Source organism: Onychomys torridus, chromosome 13 (genome assembly GCF_903995425.1).
Source record: "Onychomys torridus chromosome 13, mOncTor1.1, whole genome shotgun sequence".
Lineage (NCBI taxonomy): Eukaryota > Metazoa > Chordata > Mammalia > Rodentia > Cricetidae > Onychomys > Onychomys torridus.
Window position 1 is genome coordinate 13,758,218 of NC_050455.1, and position 23,659 is coordinate 13,781,876.

Sequence of the window (23,659 nt, forward strand, 5' to 3'; positions counted from 1 at the left end):
GAAACCCACTGACTGAATCACACTTTAAAAAGCTGTGTATATGAATTACATTTGAATGTTTTGTAAAGGCTATTTTCTGTATGTCTTTTAAATTCAAAACTATACCAGAAAGGTAAAGGAATGATATTTCTTTTTTTAAGCTTTGAGAGAAGGGAAATTATTGTTTGTTTGGTTGCTTGTTTTTTGGTTTTTTGAGACAGGGTCTCTCTGTGTAAGCCAGACAATCCTGGAACTTGCCCTGTAGACCAGGCTGGCCTCAAACTCAAAGATCCACCTACCTCTTCCTCTCAGGAGCTGGGATTAAAGGTGTGCACCACCACTACCACCACCACCACCACCACCACCACTACCACCACCACCACCACCACCACCACGGGCGAGAGAGGAGAAGCTGTAAACATGGGCTCTGTTAATACAAAACACAGAGTTTAGATAACTGAGAAGACAAGACTATCAGGAACAGATTTAAACACACAATTCACAGTCTAAAATTACACATTTAACAATATGATAAGTCTGAATACACATATATAAGAAAATGTGGATATGTCAGACATTCACTCTTATTTTCCATTTTTAAACAAAAAGTATTAATATTAACAGCAATGAGACTTTCCCAGAACAAACTCCCGGATTTCTTGCATCTTGCACATTGTGACAAACAGAATGGACTCTTCTGTCACTTTACAGTGCTCCGGACACATTGCTGTCACAGTGACAGACTGCCTCTGTACCTCTCTCCCCCACTCCATTTGCAGGAGACAGAACTGTCCAGAGCGAAGCTCAGTCATGGGCCTGCAACCTTCGCGGGGAGGCAGGAAGAGGAGGCCCACCTATATTCAGCTCTTGGAGTATGGGGTGGGACCCTGTGGCATCCCTGTCAGGAAGAAGGCACCCAAATGAGAGGAGTCAAGAATGACAGATTTCCACTAGCATTTGGAATGCCTAAAATTAGAACCATACTTTCTATCAGAAACCAAAATAAATTCCGCATGCATCCAGAATTCGAATGTAAAACGGAGAGCATAAAAGCACTCACAGAAACTATGCATGAATATTTATGGTCTTGGTGGAGGGAAGTTGCTAAGCATCATGTAAATACCAGAATGCCATAAAAACACTGATAGAGAATATTAAATGACCCAAAGGACCTGAGGTGTGGTAGATTGCTCGCATAGCATGTATAAGGCCCTGGGTTTGATTCCCAGCACCACAGAAACAAGTGTACATAAAAATAGAAATAATTGCATTTAAAAAGTATTGTTGCATTTGAATAAAAATAAATAAATGGATAGCCCCACCCCTGAAAAGATCAGATGGTATATGCCACAATACAAGCAGGAATTAGCTACCACTGAGGTGACAGATATTAGAGATGTTTTTTCTAACTCCTCACTGTACTGACCCTCCTCCCCCCAGCCAAAGTGTTATTTATTTTTAAATTTGAAAAGTGGAGCATTTGGATGGTTAGTTCATAGAATATGTAACATCTGGGTCTTCAGAGGCAAATTCAGTGCTAAATTCTAGAAAAATGAGCTTTGCAGAATGGGTCAGGGCAACACTTTCACATGCCCACCTGTGTAATTAAGTTGCAGGGGGCTGGAGTTTGCACCATCCGGTGACACTTTTAAAAGGACTGGATAATTGAATGCCACCCCACCACCACCACACACATACACACAATCCTGATGTTTTCTCTTACCTCCCCAATGTTTGGGGTTTGGGTTTGCTATGCCTTGTCTTGTTTTTAAGAGAAGCCATCTGCGTAGGAAGAAACTCCTAGTTCACAGTGCAGGCATCTAAGGGGAAGCCAGATGCCTCTGCCTCATCTTTCATTGCCTTACCTACAAAGGATGAGTTTGCGCAGCACTTCCGGTTCCGTGGCCTTTAGGTTCCCAGCATGTGTCTCCCCTTCTCTGGGACTCCATCTCAGTAGAGGATTTGGCATAAGACACATCAGTGTCCTAGCCAAAGGGGAGTCTCCCACTTGAAAGACAAGGCCTCCCAGAAGCCTCGATGATAAACAATGAGGGAGGCTCTTCATGGTCCAGAAAGACTAATCAATAGCCTGTCATGGAAAGAGAGCAAGCTATCCGGAGAGAACGAAGAAAGGACATTTACAGGCGTCAGGCCACTTGTTCCCACTCTTGGCACTCAGTTGCTCTTCTTCTGAGTCAGGACTCATGACAGTTTCTGAGTTAAATATCCTTAATCTTTACCATTCAGATAAGAGCCAAGGAAATGCTGTCTTGCTGGGGTTTTTCTAGCTGAGATTAGCATGTTTCAATAGTTCTTCCTTCTTGTTTAAGACCATCTCCCCTGTTGGGGGTGGGGGGAGGGAGGCTCCTAGTGGACATTTCTGCATACTTTTCTCTCACTTATAAACAGCATGACTCTGAGCACCTATGTTTTTCAGGTGGCCCCTGGCTAGCTTCCTCCTTTATGCTAAAGAGGGAAGCCTGTTTCTCTTGGACTGAAATAAGATTGGCACGCAGCTGCTTCTGGTATTAGAAGGCGTAGTGATAACAGTTTCCAGCCCAGTCACTTCCCAAGATGGCTATAAAACAGCATGAGCATATGTCTTTGGGCCACACAGCCCATGAGAACCTGTGTACCGCTCTCATAGTTATATGTTCTGTGCTTTTTCTTCTTAAATTGACTTTGATGACAGGCAGCAGGACAGTAGCTAGATAGAAGGGAAAGAATGTGTCCCTTTCCTCTCACAGAAATAGCAAGATTCTGGGGTTTTTGTTCTGTTTTAGTTTTCGAGACAGGGTTTCTCTGTGTAGCTTTGGTGCCTGTTCTGGAACTTGCTCTGTAGCTCAGGCTGACCTTGAACTCACAGAGATCCACTTGTCTCTACCTCCAAAGTGCTGGGATTAAAGGCTTGCGCCATCACCAACCAGCTGAAGCAAGATACTTACCGTGGCTTCTTTGGCATCAGTGGAGGATTCTACAAGTTGGTCCTGAGAACTAGATACACAATGGCCCTGACAGGTGCTCTACTGCTGAGGCGTGGTCTCTTCCCTCTGGTACCCAGCCCCTGCTGCTGAGAAGGTGGAAGCGCAAGGGTAAAAGGGACATGTAAAAGTGAGGCTCCGCTGTGTATCATAATGCCTGCAATCATGACCTCCATCACATCTGGGTGCACCTGGACTCATCCCTGCCTCTCATTGTCTTTTTTTTTAGGAGCAGCCTATTGCCAGTTCATGGACATGCTCTTCCCAGGCTGTATTAGTTTGAAGAAAGTAAAATTCCAGGCAAAGTTGGAGCATGAGTATATTCACAATTTTAAACTTCTGCAAGCATCATTTAAACGGATGAATGTTGATAAGGTAAGTCAAATGTACTCTTTTCTTCAAAGTTGCTTTCAGTATTTTATTGTTTTTAAATTATGTGTATGTGGGTATGTACACATAAGTGCAGTACCTGCAAAGGCTATGGTAAGAGGGCACTGGATCCCCAGGAGTCAGTACAGGAGACTGAGAGCTACCCAATGTGGGTGCTGGGAATTGAACTCCAGTCCTTGGGAAGAGCACTGCGCATATCTTAGCCATATCTCCAACACACTTATAGTAGTAATCAAAAATTAAAAAGTCTGAGAACATATCCATGAGGGATATACGTAGATATCTCACCATGTGGGGGCCTGTACATACATAAACAACAGTCCTGACTTCTGCCATTGCCTATGACGTTTTAGTTTTAAGAAATCCTTAACTCAGTAGCCGTTAGACAGAAACCTCTTAGCAGGAGTCCTGAGTGTTATAGTGGTGGGTTGTTAGCTTTTCCATGTTGCAAATGAGAAGCTTGGTGTTTACCAGATGCCTCTGGGGTTCTTTGGGTATTTTGTTGTTTGGAAAAACAACTTGTTAACAGGGGAAACCATGCTGGGTTTGAGTCTCAGTCCCACAACTGAAGCAAGTTGTGATTTCTAGGTGTCTAAACTGGCTTCTCTGTGAAAGAGGGTACTCCTTCCTCATGGTTATGACGCAGTAACGAGGAGGTGCCTATAAAAGTGTCCAGCATAGTGCCACACTAAGATTCCAACATCCATGAATGCTGCTTTCTCCTTTGAAGTATCTAGAGTGATACTAATGGAAATCTTGGTTCTCACATCCTTTTTCCTCCCAATAAGGGACTAAGGGGCTAAGAATCACTGGTCTTTCTCTCTCTGAGTGCTGACTGCTATTCAAATGTTCACTTACTAATATGTGTTCATTATTTAGGGGTTTATCTTAGAGTGAGTATGACTGGCTGTGTCTCCTAGAATGAATAAGCATGACAAACATGGATTTCAAACAAGGGAGAAAGAGAGAAACCAGCAGAGGAGAACAACTCTTAAAACAGTATTAATAAAAAGAATAAATAGGCCACAGGATACAAATAGATACTAGGTTAGAAGAGTTCCTGCTTCCCCAGATAAGAAGCATTCATACCAGAATGTTGAGAAAATCTGGCTTCTCCTTTTCTAGGAGTGTATATTTTAAATTGTAGTCTTAGCCAGGTGTGGCAGGCACACCTGTTAGTCCGAGCTACTCCTAAGGCTGAGGCAGGAGGATTGCTCAAGCCTAGGAGTTTAAGAACATCCTGGACAACACATGCAAGACCCCTTTTCAAAAAATGTTCCTCTAAGAAATCTTCACTTTTGTTCCCTTTGCTGTGACTAATCTCCAGGTAGCTCTTCCCCTGCACCCAGCTGGGCAGACTCTCCTTACTTTTAAGAGTTCAAGAGTCTTTTTTCTTCCACTTTTAAATCCACGCTTGTACATTAGAGAGAAGAAACACCTGTCCATAGGTTTCTGGCTGGAACTTGCTGTGAATCAGTCAGAGAGCTTTGTGCAGCTTTCTATATGTGAAATGGCAGAGCTAAGGAACATTGAAAAATAAGTTTGCAATGGCAGGAGACTGGCCTTGGCCTCACCAGCCCCAGCCAGGAGCATCCAGACACTGTGATTGCCCAAATCCCTGAGAGACACAGTGTTACGTACCCATCGTGTCTGTCGTTCCCAGTGTGTTAGAGGGCTCACTTGAAGCTACACCCCTGTAACCCGGAATGCAAACTAAGTCAACAGAAGTCAGAGCTGCCATGTACCACCATCATGCAGAATCCTCACACAGCAGACAGATTACTTCAGTTGTTCATGAAGGACCTTGTGGTCCAAGTCACTTAGTTATCAGTCAGTCTCTCTGAAAGCAAACAGTAAACTCAGAAGACATTAACCGTGATAAAATATCCAGCCAAGTCAGTGAAGTGCGAACAGGGCAGGAATTCTTTCAGGAGAGCTCAAGGGAACTGAGAGGGGGAACATGGCAGTCCCCGAGCCTCCAGGACCTTCAGAAGCAGCTCGATGACAAATGTCCCTTCCAGAAACTTCTCTTTATTTTTTCCTGCACCTGTATCAGTTTCTATTGCAGCTGCACTTAAACATTACGTCACTGATGACTTAGCTGAACATGTAGCCAAGGTGCTCCCCTCACTTTTTCTTCTTAAGAAAAAGTTGATACTTAAGGGCTTTCTGTTCTTTTTTTCAATGGTTTCATTGACTTTTGAGATTATAACATATCAATTCCCCCTTCTTCTTCTTCCCTCTAAACCTTCCTATGCTCACCCCTCCTTGTTCTCTCTCAAATTTATGGCTTCTTTTATCAGTCATTGTTGTTCCTTGTACCAGAGAGTGCCATGCAAGCTACCAAAGGAGAGGGGCGACAACACCAGCTGACACAGTGACCCTGAGAGCACACTAGCAGCACGCATAACCCAACAGCTCGCTCAATGGACTTAAGACCCTTTCAACAATAAGAAAACCATGCCTGGTGCAGGAAACCTCGCTAACTACTCAGAGCTAGTGAAGTCAGTGATCGTGAGAACTGACAGCCACCATTTGCTTTTTAGAGTGCCCCTGTTGGATCTTCCGACCATCGATGGCATATCGTTTCCAAGGTGGCCGAGCTTTGCTGCAGGACAGTCTCTTCAGTTTCCAATCATGCTGTCAAGCCAAGAGCTATGTTTCCTGGACACTGGCCTGCCTGAATCATGCGCATACACATAGGCATTCTGACTCACGACTTAGTTCTGTCGCTCTCTCATAGTTCCCATTCACTTGTCACCAGCCGTTGAAGAAGTGAAATCTAGTAATTGTGCTATGTGGGAAGCATGATGATACAATTCCATTTTCCTACAAAAAAAAAAAAAAAAATAGTGGCCTACTGAATAAGCTAAGCAATCAAGTCACCCCCCCCCCTTTTTTTTCTTTGTCATAATTCCAAAGGTTCCTGTGAGAATAAGCAGGGAATCCTGGCTGACTCTGAGTGGTAATGGGAAGGTTATTCTGGAAAAGCTGAGCTTCGCATCTCTGAAGCTGACGTGCATGTCCTGAGCCTTCTCCGTGTGCTCCCATGACCCCCTTAAGAAGCCTCTTCCTCTCTCTGCCTCCGCACTCCCATGGAGCCTTAGCTCCTGGGCCCTGCATCATGTTAGTTGGGATGCTTGTCGCTCTACATTTTAATGAGCTCTGTTCCGTGCGACCCATTAACTCAGTATCCGTTTTCACTGACCTGCCCGTGGCTGTGTGCTTTGTCTGGTAGCTATAATCCTTATAAGAGTTTATCTCACTGCAGCTGGGCCAAGGGTTTACAGAGAAACAGGAAAGTGCTTCAGCTTTGAAACAGCACGACATCATCCCAGGCCTGGATATTTGTGAGGAGATTGCTAAACTATAAATATCCTATCCATGGGAGGAATCCCCTATTTTGTTTTCTGGTTTTGTTTTCTGGTTTTGTTTGTGGGCTTTTCTGAGATGAAGCCTCACTGTGTAGCCCAGTTTGGTCTCAAACTCATAACCCTGCCTTGGTCTCTCAAGGGCCGGGATCGCAGGCGCCTGCTACCACCAGTCCTGGCAGATCAGACCCTCTTGACAGCTAAGGACATTCCTTTTTAGTCACTCAGGAAGTATTAAATTTTCAGGACAATCCACTCTGTTTTGTTTTTTTAATCAACCCTTTAAATAGTTAAAATTGAGTTAATTCTAGAACACTGCTGAGAAGACAGGTATGAAAGAAGCCAGTGGTCAAGAGCTGTAGCTGTGGGGCCGAAGAGACCCAGCTTTGAAAACAGTATGTAGAAAGCTGACTCCCAGGGCGTGATTAATAATCCTTTGGAGAAGTGGTCCCCTGAGATGCTGAGACCATGAGAATAATAAGCATGTGGTCAGGAACTGTAGCCGAGGGGCCAAAGAGACGGCTCAGTGGTCAAGAGCACCTGCTGCTCCCACAGAGGACTCGGGTTCAGTTTTCATCCCCAACACCTGGTCACTCACAGCCATCTGTAACTTCACTCTCAGGGGATCCAGCGACCTCTTCTGGCCTCAGCAGGCACCATAAACATGTGGTGCACATACAGACAAGCAGGCGCACGCGCGCACGCGTGTGTGTGTGCACACACACACACATAAATACAATTTTTAAAATTTTGTTCACTAGAGGACTGCAGGCAAGCAATTCTTGGGATATAACTGTATAACACTCTAAAGAAACCTGGGGGGGCGGGGGGGAGTTGGGGATTTAGCTCAGTGGTAGAGCGCTTGCCTAGCAGTCACAAGGCCCTGGGTCTGGTCCTCAGCTCTGAAAAAAAAAAAAAAAAGAAAAGAAACTTGGGCTTCGTGGCTTACATAGTGACCTGATATTGCAGGTAATTCCAGTGGAGAAGCTGGTGAAAGGGCGTTTCCAAGACAACCTGGATTTCATTCAGTGGTTTAAGAAGTTCTATGATGCTAACTATGACGGGAAGGAGTATGATCCTGTCGAGGCACGACAGGGGCAAGATGCAATCCCTCCCCCCGACCCCGGTGAACAGATCTTCAACCTGCCCAAGAAGTCTCACCACGCAAACTCCCCCACAGCAGGTAGGTGACTCTCCTTGCAGGGAATGGCTCCCACCCTCCTGTGCTTCAAGCCTGTGCTCGTAATTGACAGTGTTTTCATGCCGTTAAATGGTTTTCGGTATTGTCTGTGTCCACACTGATCTTTCTGTGATCCATTTGTCATGAGTCTTGAGTTCAGATATTAAAAAGCCAGAGCCACACATGCCATGTTAAGATAATACCCTGGAGATAAGTTTCTTTTTCTCTCTAATTTTTCTGAAAAATTTTAAGCAGCCTATTTAGGTTTTGATTAAAATATTTTTTACTGATTAATGCTGGCAATGCAGACCCTAATATGAACTGACTTGTGCTGTTATGTGTGGATCATTTTCTATGGACATGCAAAGGAAATTAGTGATCATTTTTATATGTTAATATGGGCCCTTCATTTATTATGCAGCCCTGTCCTAAAAAGGGAAACCATTGAGGATGTGTGCCTAGAACTTGTAGGAGTTTTTTAACTTTTGTAGATTAAAAAAAACTCTCTAAAATATCTTAGAAATATCCATGCCATAAACAGCCAACTTCACCAGATAACATATGCTCTTGTGAAAGGGGGTCACTGTTATAAATGCCAGTTGTGTGCTAGACCGTTCATTAACAGTGAGACTCTCAGAAACCTTCCTCCATCCCAAGGGCAGAGCCCTCGCTCAGATCATTACAGGTTTTTTTTTTATTTCTGCCCACCTACTATAGTCAGTATGGATTAGGCATGATGAATACTTTTCCTCACTACTTACAAACCTTTTCCATCTTTTCTCTCTGAATTCATAGCTATATCCAGGCAATCTGTACCCCTTGGAAATCTGACATCGTCAAAAGATTTTGAAATATTTCTTTGTTTGTTTTAAATGGCCTGACAGTGGTGGTGCACACCTTTAATCCCAGCACTCGGGAGGCAGGGACAGGGATCTCTGTGGTTTCAAGGCCAGCCTGGTCTACAGAGTGAGTCCCAGGAAAGGCTCCGATGCTAGACAGAGAAACCCTGTCTCAAAAAACCAAATAAATAAATAAATGATTGTTAGAGATAATAAGATCAGCATTATACTTGCCAGTCTTTTAGAGGAGGTCTTCTTCTGTGGAATAACATAGTAGAAGAAAAAGAATGCATCCTCTAAGAACTATTTAGGAAGCAACAGGGTTGGGTTTTGGTAACGGGTGGATCCTGGAGTGAGCAAGCGAGCTGCCGAGTATGACTTCTCGGCGTATCTCCCACACCTGGAAAAATGGGGTTATCCAGGAAGTGCCGAGAGAGCTGGCCTTGAGAAGAAATTGTATGTATTTCAACATACTGAGTTTCAGGTTTCTTTTCAACATCCAAAAGACAATCTAAATAACGTGTGTGTGTGTGTGTGTGTGTGTGTGTGTGTGTGTGTGTGTGTGTGTGTGTGTGAAGTTCAAAAGTGTGGACAGGAGATAAACAAACATGTGTGAGTGTTCCATACATTGGAAGTGAACACAGAATGATAAGGAGAGAGTGCCTTCAGGAATTCCTAACAGTTATGGCTGAGTAGAGGAGAAGAAACTTTCCTGGAATGCTGAGAAGATGCCAGAAAAACGGGAAGAAACTAAGGAGTGGCTCTCGGGGAGGGAGAGAGAATGACCCAGCTTCTACCTCTGCGGGAGTCAAGGCGAATGAAGCCTGGGGAGTTCATCGGATTGCTCCGCTTGAAAACCATTCACGGGATGATGAGAAAGGAGTGGATTAGGGAATGAGTTGGAGAAAAGACTCTGAGTGACTGCCCAAGTCCAGGTTTGGAATGAATGAGCCGCACAGATGAGAGCACTGAGCCCAGCTCTTTGGAGTTAGACACACGTGAAGGGAAGGACCCTTTTTAAAAGGATGACCACGGACAAAAAAGTCAAGAGAACTCAAATCAGTAGTAGTGTGTGAAATTGCACAGACCTAGAATATTTTTCTTTCTTCCACAATCATGCTGTGACCTTAATTTTTTTGGCCTCAGCTCCAACACTTCTCTTCCAAACAGAACTGCAGTATGTTGCCTTGTCCTCATTTTCTAAGAATTCCCTCATCTGTGCCTCACAGAACAAACAGTAGGAAGTTTCTAGAAAGAGGGTCATGAATATTAATTGTGGAAATACAATGTACAATGAAATTTGAAAATAGTTTGTAGAAATCTGACTCCCAGGGCATGATTAATAATCCTTTGGAGAAGTGGTCCCCTAAGATGCTGAGCACTGCAGTCTGGATTGCAGCAATTGAACAAGGCCAGGTAGGGTGTGGAAGTGAGGAAGATCCAGCCTTTAACAACTTTGTCAAGGATACAGGTGAGGAGAATAATAAGCATATGGTTGTTGTCAGGGAGAGAGAAGCTTGAGGAGGGATAGGAGAATGGCACTCTTTGGTGTTTGCTTTGAAGACAATGTAAAATTATGTAGCCCTAAGTTTTCTCAGGTCCTGAGTTCCTCTGGTCCTGCTGGCACCCATTGTCCCTCATCCACTTATAAAATAATCATTGAATAGCTTAATATTAATTACCAATTTAATGGCTTATGGCAGGCTTCTTGATAGCTAGCTCTTATAACTTAACCCATTTCTATAATCTGTAAGTTGCCATGTGGCCGTGGCATTACCTGTCTGCTGGCATCTTGCTGCTCCTTCGGCAGTGGCTGGCGTCCCCCTTCTCTCCTTTCTTCTCTCTGTCTATCTGCTTAGATTTCCCGCCTGCCTCTAAGCTGCCTTGCCATAGGCCAATGTGGCTTTATCTATCAACCAATCAGAGCAACACGTATTCACAGCATACAGAAAGTCATCCCACAGCAAAATTATCAGATTTGTAAGGTCAGAGAAGAATCTCTGATGAGCCAAGGGTGAGAAAAAGAGGTGAGATTAGAGGGTCATGACCCTGAACCTGAAGGAGAAGATGAATGAGGTCAAGGGCTTAAGGGGTTAGTGGGAAAGGGAAGATGTGTTTGTCTGGAGCAGAAGCGAAGGGAGAGGGTAGATGAAAATTAGCCACACGGAGATTGGGAGGCAAATTTCATACAGTTCACACTGGCCGCCCGCTCTTCTCAGTGGCCTTCATCAGTCCAAGAGTGGAAGTAGGGCTGATGCTGATGGCGTGTCCGTGGGACTGGGAATTGGGAAGCATGTGAAGAGTCAGGGCTCAGGTGAAAACCCAGGGCACGCTGCTGTTTCCCTTCTTAATGTCGTTTTTTTGTAGCTGTTACTGGTGGACAGATTGGCTTTGAAACCCAACTGCATTTTTTTTGAAATTCTGATAATAAACGTCAGAATACTTTTCTTCCACAATCATAATGCATCTATCTTTGTTTTTAAACCCTCTAACATGTCTACTAGCCGTCTAACATCTACTCTTCCACCCAGAATGAGACTACTCTGGCCAGCCCTAGCACAAAAGCCACAGAGGAACTTGTGCTGTTTTGATAGAACACTGTGAGCCCGAACGAGAAATCTGTGTTTCCCAGAGCTTAGCCTCTCAGGTGACAGAAATATATGCAAAGTCAACAGTTCATAAATTTGATTTTTTCTGTATGTTCCAGACGGCAGTGATTTCTGATAACTGCTCCCATGCCTTGATGGTGTTTATTTTGTTGGTCTTATTGACAGAGGAATGGTATTTTTCAGGAGGCAAATTAATCACCCCTCTTTGATCAAATGTGTCCTGAATATTAGACATGAAGGGGCAATAAAATTTTACTGGAGAAGAATTATCATAAGACATACATTACATGTGCGATATAGTTTTTGAAGACCACAATGGGAGAAAGACCCCTAGAAGACTCTGAATTTCTTTGAAGTCCTGCATCCAGATATTGGGAACATAGCCAAGAAAATAAGTCAAATGTTTCCGGAAAGTCAGGGGAGGTGCTGGAAGGGCTGTTTATAGAATTCATATACTTTGGTCAAGGTTTCTGGGGACTCTTCCAGAGTCTGTGCCTTTTACATCGTGACGTACATATAGTAGAACATGAGGATATCAGTTCCTAGCACATGACCTATTAGGACAAGATACCCAGTACAAACCGCAGTGAAAACTCCGAGTCTTAAGTTGGGAAGTTGACCAGAGTGTGGTAGCCTGGATATGTTTCCAATCGAGCTATTACATGAGTCCCACATGTGTGGGTGCATGTGATGTAGTAGGTTTCAGAGTTCTCTTGGAATTCTCTGTTCAGAACACTGACCCATAATCGCTATGATGTGATCTCCATGCATATGGTAGGAGCTGTCCTTCACCCAGGACCACAATTCTCACTTTCCCCATCTAGACTTGGGGTGAGTTGAAGTGCTTGAGAAAGTGGGTGGTGGCCTGTCTGGCGCTAGATCAGTAACATACAAACATTATTCTGATTTCACATTGAAACCGTGATCTCTTCCTAAGTATCTCTATCCTGGGAAATAAGTAACGGCTTGTATAGTTGAAAACAGGATGGGGGCCAGCACCTTGGAATACTTGACTAATTTTGCAGAGCATGGGTGTCTCCTCACAGATATGCCTTAGGCTGATCTAACTTGCATGCCTGGCAGCTTCAAAGCATCTTGTATGACAAAGGGGGCAGATTAGAGCAGGGAAAGTGTTGTGGAATGTCCGTGTAATAGTAATTGAGGGGACACTGTCTATGCTAGCAAGGAAAGAAAACCCTGTGTTTACAGCATCCATGCTATGTGTAGCTACACACCAGAGATGATTTCCTGTATTAAATAAATGTTCTCCACACATTTGGTGCATTTTTTTTTTTCCTCTGAGAGCACGCTAGATTTCTCTACCATTTCAATGCAGATAAAAAACTTTTCTCCTAAGGACTCAAAGAAGCATAAAGTTGGTTGGTATTTGTATAACTGGGCAACTTACCTCTACTGTAATCAATTTTAATATAAACAGGTTTCATATAAGGGTGAATAGCTGCCAGGTAATATCCATTCTGACTACATTTTGAGGAATTGTGTTGTCAATAGATTTTGGCCTACCACCCACAGCCATGTGTTTAAATGCTCATGTCACAGTGATAGCTGTCTGTTTAGTGTGTACAATCATCCTGAAACATGATGTGCCTAAGTGTAATTGCCCTGATCCTACCTGCAATTCAGTAGCAGTCTGAGAAGGTAGGCTTTATATGTGAAGACTTAAAAAACTTAAAAGGAAATTCAACATTGTGGTTTCTATAGCAACTCAGACACATTGCAGATTCACATACGCTAATATATTTAAATCAGACTCCCAAATATAGATATAGTGTGATAGATTTAGAGTTGCTATGGAGCTTTCTCTCTTCCTTAGAGACCAGTGTTTCAGCTTTAGAATCGGGTTAGGAGAGATGCTAGAAAAGTGATTTCAAAACAGAAGGCACCTAGGCAGTGTCAATGAGGTGTCCTGAACAATCTTCATTAAATCCATAGATGTAGATTTTAGGAAACCCTAACAGTATTTTTTAAAAAACTGTATGGAACATTGAACACTCCAGGCTGTCGGTGCAATCTTAAAATGTGACTGTGTTTCTTCACTTACTTCCTTAGCAATGTGCAAGCATTGGTTGAGCATCTAAAATCTCGATAGACACCACTTCTCACCTTGGGGGAAAGAAAAGCTGCCTTTCCTTCACTGTGTTTTAAGTTAGGTTTGTTTCTTAAGAAAGGAAGTGAAATACAACAGTCACAGTGTCCCTTTTAGTTAAAGTATCCCACGCCTTTGAAAAGAATGCATACTCTTCATTTGAACGGTGCTTTGCATAGATGTAAAGCCAAGATGTTTGACAGTGTGCTTGTCTGTCTGAAATAATTGTTGCAAAATGATTTTTAGTCTTTCTACATTGATTGGGAGATTGCCTGTTCCCCTTTAATTGTTTCTGGCTTTGATTTCTGTTTTTGAAGGCTCTTTCCCTAGTGTGTTCATGTTTAGAATTAAGTCATCCTATTGACTGGACTTAGGTTTTTGAAATTACTCTTTGTCATGAAGATGACAGTGATAAAATAGCCACCACTCCTGTCTCATATTTATGGTTTGAATGCTGTATCCTTCTTTTGAATAAGGTACATAACCACCTATCAGTGTCTTTATACGGAAAGTGTGCCTTTAACCACTGTATGATTGGGCCCTGCCTTTTGACTCATTTTGGTAATCTCTGTCTTTAAGAGTGACCAACCCATTTATATTTAGTGTAACTAATGGCTGCTTGATTTAGATCTACCAAATTATTATTAGTTTCCTGGTTTTCTCTGTTACTAAAAAGTTTCGGTTTTTTATTTTACCATATTCAATTTCTTCATTTCTGAACATTTGCGTTCCTCACAGACTTTAAACTCAAGAACATTTAACACTTCTTATAGTGGCAGGCTGTGTGGTAAAATACTGTTTAGCTTTCCTTTTTTTTAAAGGTCTTTACTGTGTGTTCATTCCTAGTATTTTCACTAGACAAAGCATGCCTTCGAGTACTTTAAAGATGCTGTGGCCTCTAAACGGGAGTGCGTGACACCCTGTCCCCAAACTCTTCTCCTTATCTTTGGTTTTGTTTTAATTGTGATGCCTGACCGTGGTTCTACTGGAATTGTAGTTCCTCGCCGCTCCTGACTCTCTAAGCAACGAAAGCACCCTAAACAGCTTGTCAAATACCTGTGACCATGCTCCTTATGTATGGAGCAGCGTTTGTGCTTCCCCAGCTCCCGCCCCGCCCCGTCATGCCACTCCACTGGCCTGCTCATGTGAAGACACCGTTACATGGCTGAGCCGCATGTGGTTGTTCCTTAGCTATGGAAAGGCCTGGAGAAAAATGGAAAGAAACCTCCCTAACAGCTCAGCTAATTAAATTCCTACTCTCTGTTAGAAAGGGGTATCCGCACTGTGCGTTCCATTATACAAATGTCACATCAGAGATGAATAAGAGATGCCACCAGGCATCGGAATTCTTTTCTTAAAAACTAATCAAGCCTGTAGTTTTCTACCGTCTGTGTTCGTTTCTATAGTCAAGTAGCATAAACTCGGCTTACAAACAGCAGGAATGTGTTCCTTGCAAACAGGAGGGCCAGCAGGTCCAAAAGCAAAGTGCTAGGAGATTGGGTGTCCAATAAGGATCTGCTTCCCACAAGCATTCTTCACAGATGATTCCTCCCACTGCATCCTGAGATGAGGCAGAACTTCTCAAGGCAAACTCGCTTAGACCTTTTTTCTGAGAATACTGCTGCCGTTCCTTTGGTCTCTGCCCTCATGACTTCACCTCTGAATGGCCTCAACCCTTAGGACTGTCGTGTGGAGGGTGACTTTAAACATATGAGGGTGTGGGGTTGAGTAACAAGGTTTTACAACACAGCACCTTATATAATGGTCACAAAACTACAGCATAGGGCTGGAGAGATGACTCAGAGTACCGACTGCTCTTCCAGAGGTCCTGAGTTCAATTCCCAGCAACCACATGGTGGCTCACAACCATCTGTAATGAGATCTGGCGCCCTCTTCTGTATACATAATTAAAAATAAATTTAAAAAACTACAGCATAAGTAAGGTAAGAGTAGTACTCCGAGAGTTCAGACTATCAGACGTAAGAAGCAAAGCAGCAAGGACTCGGGAGTGACAGACAGGAGCCTCTGGCCTGTCTGTCTTTTCTAGGCGAGTTTGTTTGCTTGCTAGGAGGGCATTTTTGATAGATGATATGAGTTCAGTTTATTTATTTATTTTTTAATTATCTGGCTTTCTTGAACCAAAGTTATGTACACCGTTTTCTTTAAAACTAGATTTTTGGAACCCCTGGGGATCACAAGCTATAAAATGCTGTAGCGCTGTTGTCCTGTAACCCTGCAAATCTCAATTTACCACGAATCCAACTTTTTTTGTGTGCATTAGGGAAGTATTTAAAAATATAAAAGTATATAAAAATATAATATCCATGGGTATTTGCACAGTGCGCAGTAAGCATCCCCTGCCCTAAGCCTTCCATTCAGTTGAGCATCACAACAGCCCTAACGGATGGGTGTTGATATGAGCCTCGTTGTGGCATCTAGGAAACTGGAACCTGAGCGACCATAACTTGCCAGCATCACTTAGGCAGAGTAAGGGACATGAGATCTGAGGTGTGACCTGATTCCAGAACCCTTGCTCCTCCCTGGACCTCCTCTCTCAGAGTCACAGACACAGCCTTGGGCTCTATGTCTCCCCTGGACCCCACTCTGTTGGAGTGGCATTCTAAAGCATCCCTGTTTATCCCTGTAGTCCTTCTGAGTGAGAAGAGGCACTGTATTTTACCATATTAATAAATACAGGAAATGTTAAGTCTCTTGTTCCTGGACGTTTATCTCTGGCTTGCAGATTTTCCCATCCAAATTACATCTCTGAACAAATGGTGTGAGGGTAGTGAAGTATAGAATAAGCCCCATAAACAAAATTGGCATAGAGTTCTGCCTAAGAGGCTGGTGGTGGCCCCTCCTGCAGCCATCTTGGCTGTTTCCAAAGCATCAGGTCCCCTTATAACCAGTGTGGGTTGTTCTCACATAGACACTCCCTTTACATGTTGAAATGTGTGTTCCTCTTCATGGGCTAGCCCTTGTTTCTGTATGCATACTGTAAGGTGAGATTTTGCTTTTCAACCTGACAGTAGACCTCATCAGTTCTCAAAAGAAAATGGTGTCATAGTCACCCTTAGAGTTACTCTTGTAATTCCATAATCAGGCTATGAGCCTGTTTTTATTTTTATTCTAAGTGTCCTTCTTAGTCATTTGGTGTGTTGGGCAAAGTAAAAAGTGGTGTGTGTGTGTGTGTGTGTGTGTGTATGTGTGTGTGTGTGTGTGTAACATGTATATATTGTGTGTACACATGTGTGCCACAGCATTATAAAGAGGAGAGAGGGCAACTTTTAGGGGCTCTCACTTTCCACCTTGTTTGAGGCAGGGTCTTACTGTGTCTGCCTCTCTCCTCCAGGCTAGCTGCCCCGTGAGCTTCCAGGCAGTTCTCTTGGTGTCTGTCTCTGCAGGAAGGCTGGGTTACAGATGCACGCGCTGTACCTGGCTCTCGGCATGGCTTCTCACCAGTTAGGGTCGTCAGGCTTATGCAGCCAGCGCCTTTACCCACTGACCCAGCTTGCTAGCCCCTAAAAGCAGCATGCAGCACTTTATATAGTCTCTTTTGAAGGAACAGCTTGAGCTACAAGCCAGTTCTGCCTTTCAGTCATTGTTTGCCCACTAGCTGACACAGAGAGGCTTATCTGTCTGCTCAGCTTGAGTCACCGCAGTACTCATTGAGCTCAAGGAAGATGTGGCACGTTTCATTGTCTGCACAGCAGCTCAGAAAACACTAGAACACAGATAGTTCCTATTGCTGTGGTCCCTGTGGTCCCGAGGTATTGCTGAGGTACGGTAAGGGATTCTGAGAGTACACAGTGATCCGAGCAAGACCTATGTTTTTGGAGGGGTTACTGTCTTGTGAGGAAACCTGCCACTGGACATCTGAGGAGAACGTGCTCAGGGAGTGTTTGGAGGAAGCCCCTCTGCACTGGCTTTGCAGCCTCTACAAAGGTTTTCTGGAAAAAGAAAACCTCGGCTGAGACTTAAGGATGAGTTTAAAGGTTAGCCAGATGAGAGGCATGGCCAAGAACATTCCAGACAGAATAGAATGTTAAGGTCCCAAGAAAATATGTTCAGTTCAGTGAAGCACAGGTTGTTTTGTTTGGGTGTCTTGAGCCTTGAGGCTGCAGAGGTAAACAGTTCCCTTGTTACTACTTTAAAAAAAAAAAAAAGGAAAGGAAATGATAACGTTGGGAGCTTAAAACAGTATGTGTGTTGTCTTACAGTGCAGCACAGCTCAGCTGGGTTCTCTGATGTGGAGCCCACAGGCAGCAACCCACTATCCATGGGGCTAAGATCTCATCGGAGGCTCCCTAGGGAAAGAGTCACTTGTAATTGTTTCTTGCATCTATAAGGCTGAGTCTCTCTGGCTTCTTCCCATAGGCCACTCTTGGTTGGAAGTCACTGGAACCACTTCCGTGTGGGCCTTTCCAACAAAATGCTTACCCTGGGGCCTCTACTTACCCATGAGCAGGAGGAACGTCTTCCCAGTGTGTCTGCTACCAAGAGTTCTAAATATAATGGCATAATGGTGGGAATATCTTCCCGTCACCTTTGCCGTAGTCTCTTGGCCACACACCCCGACCATGTTCTAGGATGGATATTTTGCAAATGTGTAAGCACCAGCAGACAGAGATCATTGAATGGGTGTCATGTTCAAGACTGTTTGTCACCGAGGTTTACAGAGCTCACAATTTATAGTGTGGCCTGTTGGAAGCCATTGGAAGGCTAATGCAGTATTTGCTCTGCCATACGAGAGCATACATAGAAGGGGCATGCTTACAACCTCAACACTAGCTAACTGTGGAGAAGAGGAAACAGCAGCCTGAGAAGGTGGTTGCACTATGTGCTATCGATACTTCAGAGAGATACAGTCAACACAGTACAATGATTAGTGGGATATGGGAAGTGAAGGGAAGTGTGGGCAACTAACTGTTAATGCACACGGGTGATTGGCTTGGAAGTTGGTTGGTAGAAGCAGCAAACCCTGGTACAGAAGCCAGATGCAATAAATAAAGGAGACTGGGTAGCTGAAGTGTGCTCTGCCCATGGTCTCACTTCCTGAGCTCTGACTCTTTTTCTGGGAAGTCCCGATAAGATTGTGTTACTGGAACCCAACAGGCTTGCTACCATCAGAAAAGGGATGGTGTGTGTCAATAGGTACTGAAACTAAAGGGCAGCACATCTGAAGTAACTAAGGATGGAGGTACCCCAGAAACGGCCAGCTTACTTCATAAGCTTCCTTCTTAAATGAGTACTGCATGCCAGAAGTACAGTGGCGCCCACGATGGTGTTGCCATGGCAACGCCTGTGTGTCTTTATTCTCTGTGGGCTGGCTCAGTCTGCTGGCTCCATAAGCCACTCCCTTCCCTGGTACTGTGGAAAACAGGCAAGGGCTGACTGCTGCTGTCTATTAGGTTGGGATGGGATGTGGGGACCATTATTTATTGGGGTAAAAGGGTCCCCACTGTTTTTATTTCTCTGAGGGCAATTGAAAAATAATAAATTTAAACTAAGATGGTGATTGGATTTGGCATGTAATATGTTTGAAAGCTGGATCCATTTTCTACCAAGGTGTGAGAAGCATGGAAAGTCAGCCCTTTATTGCAAAATATACATTCCACATTGAAACAGCTATTTAAAAGTTATGATTTTGAAAACCTGAGCCCTTTCAAGACATGAAGCACTTTCTTGCTTTTTCACATTTTTTCCTCTTATGAGAAATTCTCTGAAACCAAAGTGACTCAAGCAGAGCCTGGAAAATACTAGAGAATCACATGATGCCTAAAAATAAAGCACACCATCTCCAGCAGGAACAGTGAGCAGGGCAGCAGAAACCGTATGTAAATGTTCCCACTCGGGCATGCTCTGTGAGCTCAGCCCTCTCTGCATCCCAGGGGCTGCCTTTGTGCTGACTGGCCAGCCAGGGGAGGGGGTTCCTGAGGGGTCCTCAGCCACTGCTTACTCTTCCATGGCAGTCACACACACCCTCAGCAGTGAGGATGCCTGCCTTGCAGGGAGCTGCTGGGGTAGGGCCATTTGTCATGTTGTATAATGACCCCAGAGCAGTGACTGGGAGTGGCTGACCCCCAGCTCTGCTTCGGCCTAGCTTTCCTTCGGCTCTCCCCTTGGAATCAATAGCCCATGCTGTCCATCTAAGAATGTTTCCTTTCTTTGTTAACATTAACATTACACAAAATACAGCTTGTGTCAAATGGGCGTCTGGTGGCTGTGGTAAATGGTATAGAATATGGTTTTTAAACTACAGCATCTCAAACACGGCCCCAAACTAAACAAAATCCATGGGGCATGGACCCGGAGAAATGCCTGCAGTGGCCTCCTTACTGGCCTTTGTGGGTCTGCCCTCATAGTCTGTTCTGAGAGCAGAAAGGTGGCCTTTGAAAGCCAGCATCAGGACATGCCCCTCTGCCCGGGGTCCTGGATCCTGATGGAAGCCTGGGAGGACTGGACAGCTGCCCTCCAGTGTGTCTCTGCGTCTACCCTGTGCCTTCTCTACCACCACAGCCTGATCTGGCCCCTCAGCTCACCGGTGAGGCAGAACTCACGTACATTGGGTCCGCACACAGCCCGTTCCCTCCCTGCCTGCTCACATGGCCACGTCTTGCTTCCATCACCTCTCGGTTTAAATCTTACCCTCTGATTGGGGTCTTGAGGACCACAGGGTGGCTCCCACCCTTTCTGTGTCCTTTGCAGGGATCCTGAATGCTGTGAATTGAAAGTTCTCAGAGCCATTAGCTTCTGTGAGGGGTGAAACTTTTTTTTTTTAATTCTTCTCTCATATGTTACATCCTGACTGCAATTTCCTCTCTCTCCTCTCCTCCCAGTCTCTCCACTTCTCCCCTTCCCCAGATCCACTCCTCCATTTCCCTTCTATAACGGCCTCCCATGATACCAACGGAACACGGCATAACAAGAGGCGATAAGACTAGGCACATCCCCTCATGGGAGTGAAACTTTTAATGCAAGGTGACTGCCCCCCTTCCCCGCACGTGCGCGCGCGCACACACACATACACACACACACACACACACACACACACACACACACACACCTGGCTGATGGCTTTTGCTGCCCTGCTTGTACACAGAGTTCTTAAGTACCAGGTGTCCTGAGCAGACTCAGCTCGGGTGGCCTGTGGAAATCCTGCAGGTCTAAGAGAAGAGTTTGAACCGAAGATGACCAAGGGCCTATGTGATATCACTTAGCACCCAGTCCAACCCTCCTCACTCGTGCCCTGGGCCTCCTTGTCCGCCCTGCTCTACTTTTCCCGGAACAGTGATGTGCATTGGCTGTGTTACTTATCAGCTTATTGTGTTCCTACTCACTGCCGTGCTCCCAGATGGAACGTAAACTCCACATGGACAGGCATCTTTGGTGTTTCCTTCACTGTTTAATGCCAGTACCTATTTAGCTTGTCATCTACATGGTAGGGGTTCAATAAATACTTGTTTCATGAATGAATGGGTGAGTGAATGAATGAATGGGTGAATGAATGAGTGAGTGAGTGAATGAATGAATGAATGAGTGAGTGAGTGAATGAGTGAGTGAGTGAATGAATGAATGAGTGAGTGAGTGAGTGAGTGAATGAGGATAGTTTAAGAATAGGCTTGCACTGTAGCACCCTGATTTTCTGTATTGTTAGATGATACATAGAGGAGGGGCGTCCTGTGCCTCAGAGTTCACTGGAGGGTTGTGGAGGTGTGCGTCGAAGTGAGCATCTTCTCGGCACCACTGTTTTGTCTCTCTAGTGTCTGGAATAGGAGTCCATTACTTTGCATGCTTTGTGGAGTCAGATCCCATTTTCTGAGAAATAGGAGTACTAACAGAGTGAGCATTGTGTACTAGCCTTAGGAGTCAGAGTTGCCCATGTTTTAAGCCAGGTGTAGTGGCACACACCATTAATCCCAGCACCTGAGAGGCAGAGACAGGTGATTCTATGATTTCTAGGCTAGCCTCGTCTACAAAGTGAGTTCCAGGACAGCCAGGGCTACACAGAGAAGCCCTATCTTGAAAAGCAAAAAAAAAAAAAAAAACCCATGTTTTAAAGATATATTTGTTTGTTTGTTTAATATATGTGTGTTTGCATGGGTTTAAGCACACCACATGTGTGCAGGTGCCTTTGGGGACCAAAAGAGGACATCATATCCCTCTGGAACATGAGCCTCTTGATGTAAGTGCTGGGAGCCTGGTCCTCTGTCAGACCAACGAGCACTCCTCACCATGAGCCAGCTCTCTCCATCCCCAAGCGGTCTGTGTTTTTCTTGGGTCCTCCTCCCAACTCTGGAAAGTCACTGTTCTTCCTGTATTGACTTTAAAACAGGTAAGGTGGCAGCGAGTTACCCACTTAGCAAGCAGCAGGTCCAGGGTTCTTTGAACCCTTGTGGCCACAGGGTTCTGCTAGTGAGTGCCACATCCCGCTGTCCCCCCAGTATGAGCTGAGGGATGCCCAGTGCCATGCTAGATCTTTGTTTCCACAGGATCACTGTGGTTCACGCTCCATGAGCTGCTCCAGGAGATGCTGCCCTGGCTGTAGGCTGGTATTGAGTTGTAAGGAACAGCAGCCAGGCTTTGCCACAGGCTGTGCTGGTGAGGACAGAGCCAGAAGGGCTCTGAATTGCTGCTTGCGAGCCAGGGTCCCCAGAACCCTGTTAAAGTTCCCTTGGGACTGAACCCTGGCCACCACTGAGGTGCTGAGATTTTTTTTCCCCCTCGCAGCGTAAAATTAATGGAAGTATACAAAGTGAAGGGATGGCGCCAGTTTTTGAAGGGAAAGACAAAGTCTTCAGTGCTTGAATTTGTAGAAATCAGTATCGTGCAGCAGTGGTCCGTCTCCGTGTCCGGCAGTGGTCCGTCTCCGTGTCCGGCAGTGGTCCGTCTCCTTGTCTGGCAGTGGTCTGTCTCCTTGCAGTTGATGGCTCTGGTGTCAGTCAGTCACAGAGGAAGGCCTTCTTGCCCCCATGGGGCTGCTCTCCTCATCAGTCCACACAGCTGCTTTCACCAGCTGTGGCCTTTTGTTTGATTTTAAAACAAGTTCATATCACAATTAAAAGGCAAATTATGTTTGCCAACCTGAAGGGGATGAGGAAGTGATGTCAGAATGAGTGATCAATGCATTTGTGGTGTGTTGTCTGCCCATGTGTTTCACTTGTCCTGTGTAGTGTTAATGAATGAGGGTTGTGGGAGTGGATCAGGAGAAGACCAGTCTCTCCAAGTGAGGAAGACGGAGCTTTGTGCATGGGACAGGGGGTGGGGGTTGGGGGGGGGGGGTGCGTGTCCATATACTTGTGTTAACATGGACATGGTCCTTGTCAAGAGTACTGATGTTGTGTAGCTAGCTCCCCTCTGTTTATGATTTTGGTGGAATGAGTACAGTGAACTATGAGAAGTTTCTAGAGTCTCACAGAGTCCTGGCTGGGAAGGGCAGAGGCGACTACATGGCTTTCATGTGCTTCTCCCCTCTGAACGTGTTCAGCCTCCTCTCTCCAAGATGCAGCATTTTCCGTACACATCAAGCAAGCTACTAATTATAGACATTAGACACAGTGATGCTCTGACTTCACCGAGACACTGAATCAGACCACTCACTCCTTTTTACAACTATGGTTAAAATATCTTAGAATCATATTTATGCCCCCAATCCTAAAAGCATTAATTAAGATGGGACCGCTCAAAGACAGGCATTGTGAATCATGTCCATCTCCAGTGGGGAAATTTCTGAGAATTACAGGGACTCGGGCAGAGTTTATGTCCCTTTTCCTCTACTTTTGAAACCTCTTTTTATTTTGAAAGGGAAAATTAAGGGGGAGGAGACAAGCTCCAGGGCAGAACAATTGCGTATAAAACAGGGCTACTGCTAATTACGGTCTCAGGACATCATCAAATGCAGGTTGAAATAAATGGACATGTTTGATAGCTGTAAGAAAAGACTCTATATCAGAAGTGTAGCCAGAGTGACTGCATTGCCTTTAAAGGCCATGATGCCAGTGTACATCCATGTGTACATCCTTGAAACATGAGATCTGGGAAGACATAGAAACAGAGTCACAGGTGGAGGTGAGCGTTTGGGCTGCTAAGAAGGCAGCCATTGAGGACCTTCATCTCTAAAGCCAGGTTTGGATACCAGACATGACCTGGGTCACTTGAGAAGATGGGAAAATAAATAGTAGTTTATAGAAAGACATTATGCCA

The 23,659-nt window shown here is 44.7% G+C and overlaps 1 protein-coding gene across 3 annotated transcripts in view; it reads left to right on the forward strand.

Annotated features, from left to right (window-relative positions):
- Mapre2 (microtubule associated protein RP/EB family member 2) overlaps nt 1-23,659 on the forward strand; it is a 147,770-nt gene that overhangs the window by 103,598 nt on the left and 20,513 nt on the right. For all 3 annotated transcript variants that reach the window (XM_036204639.1, XM_036204641.1, XM_036204638.1), the window contains 2 exons: nt 3,190-3,335; nt 7,691-7,904. In XM_036204639.1, the coding sequence (XP_036060532.1) occupies nt 3,190-3,335; nt 7,691-7,904 (360 nt within the window). The remainder of the gene's footprint in view (nt 1-3,189; nt 3,336-7,690; nt 7,905-23,659) is intronic.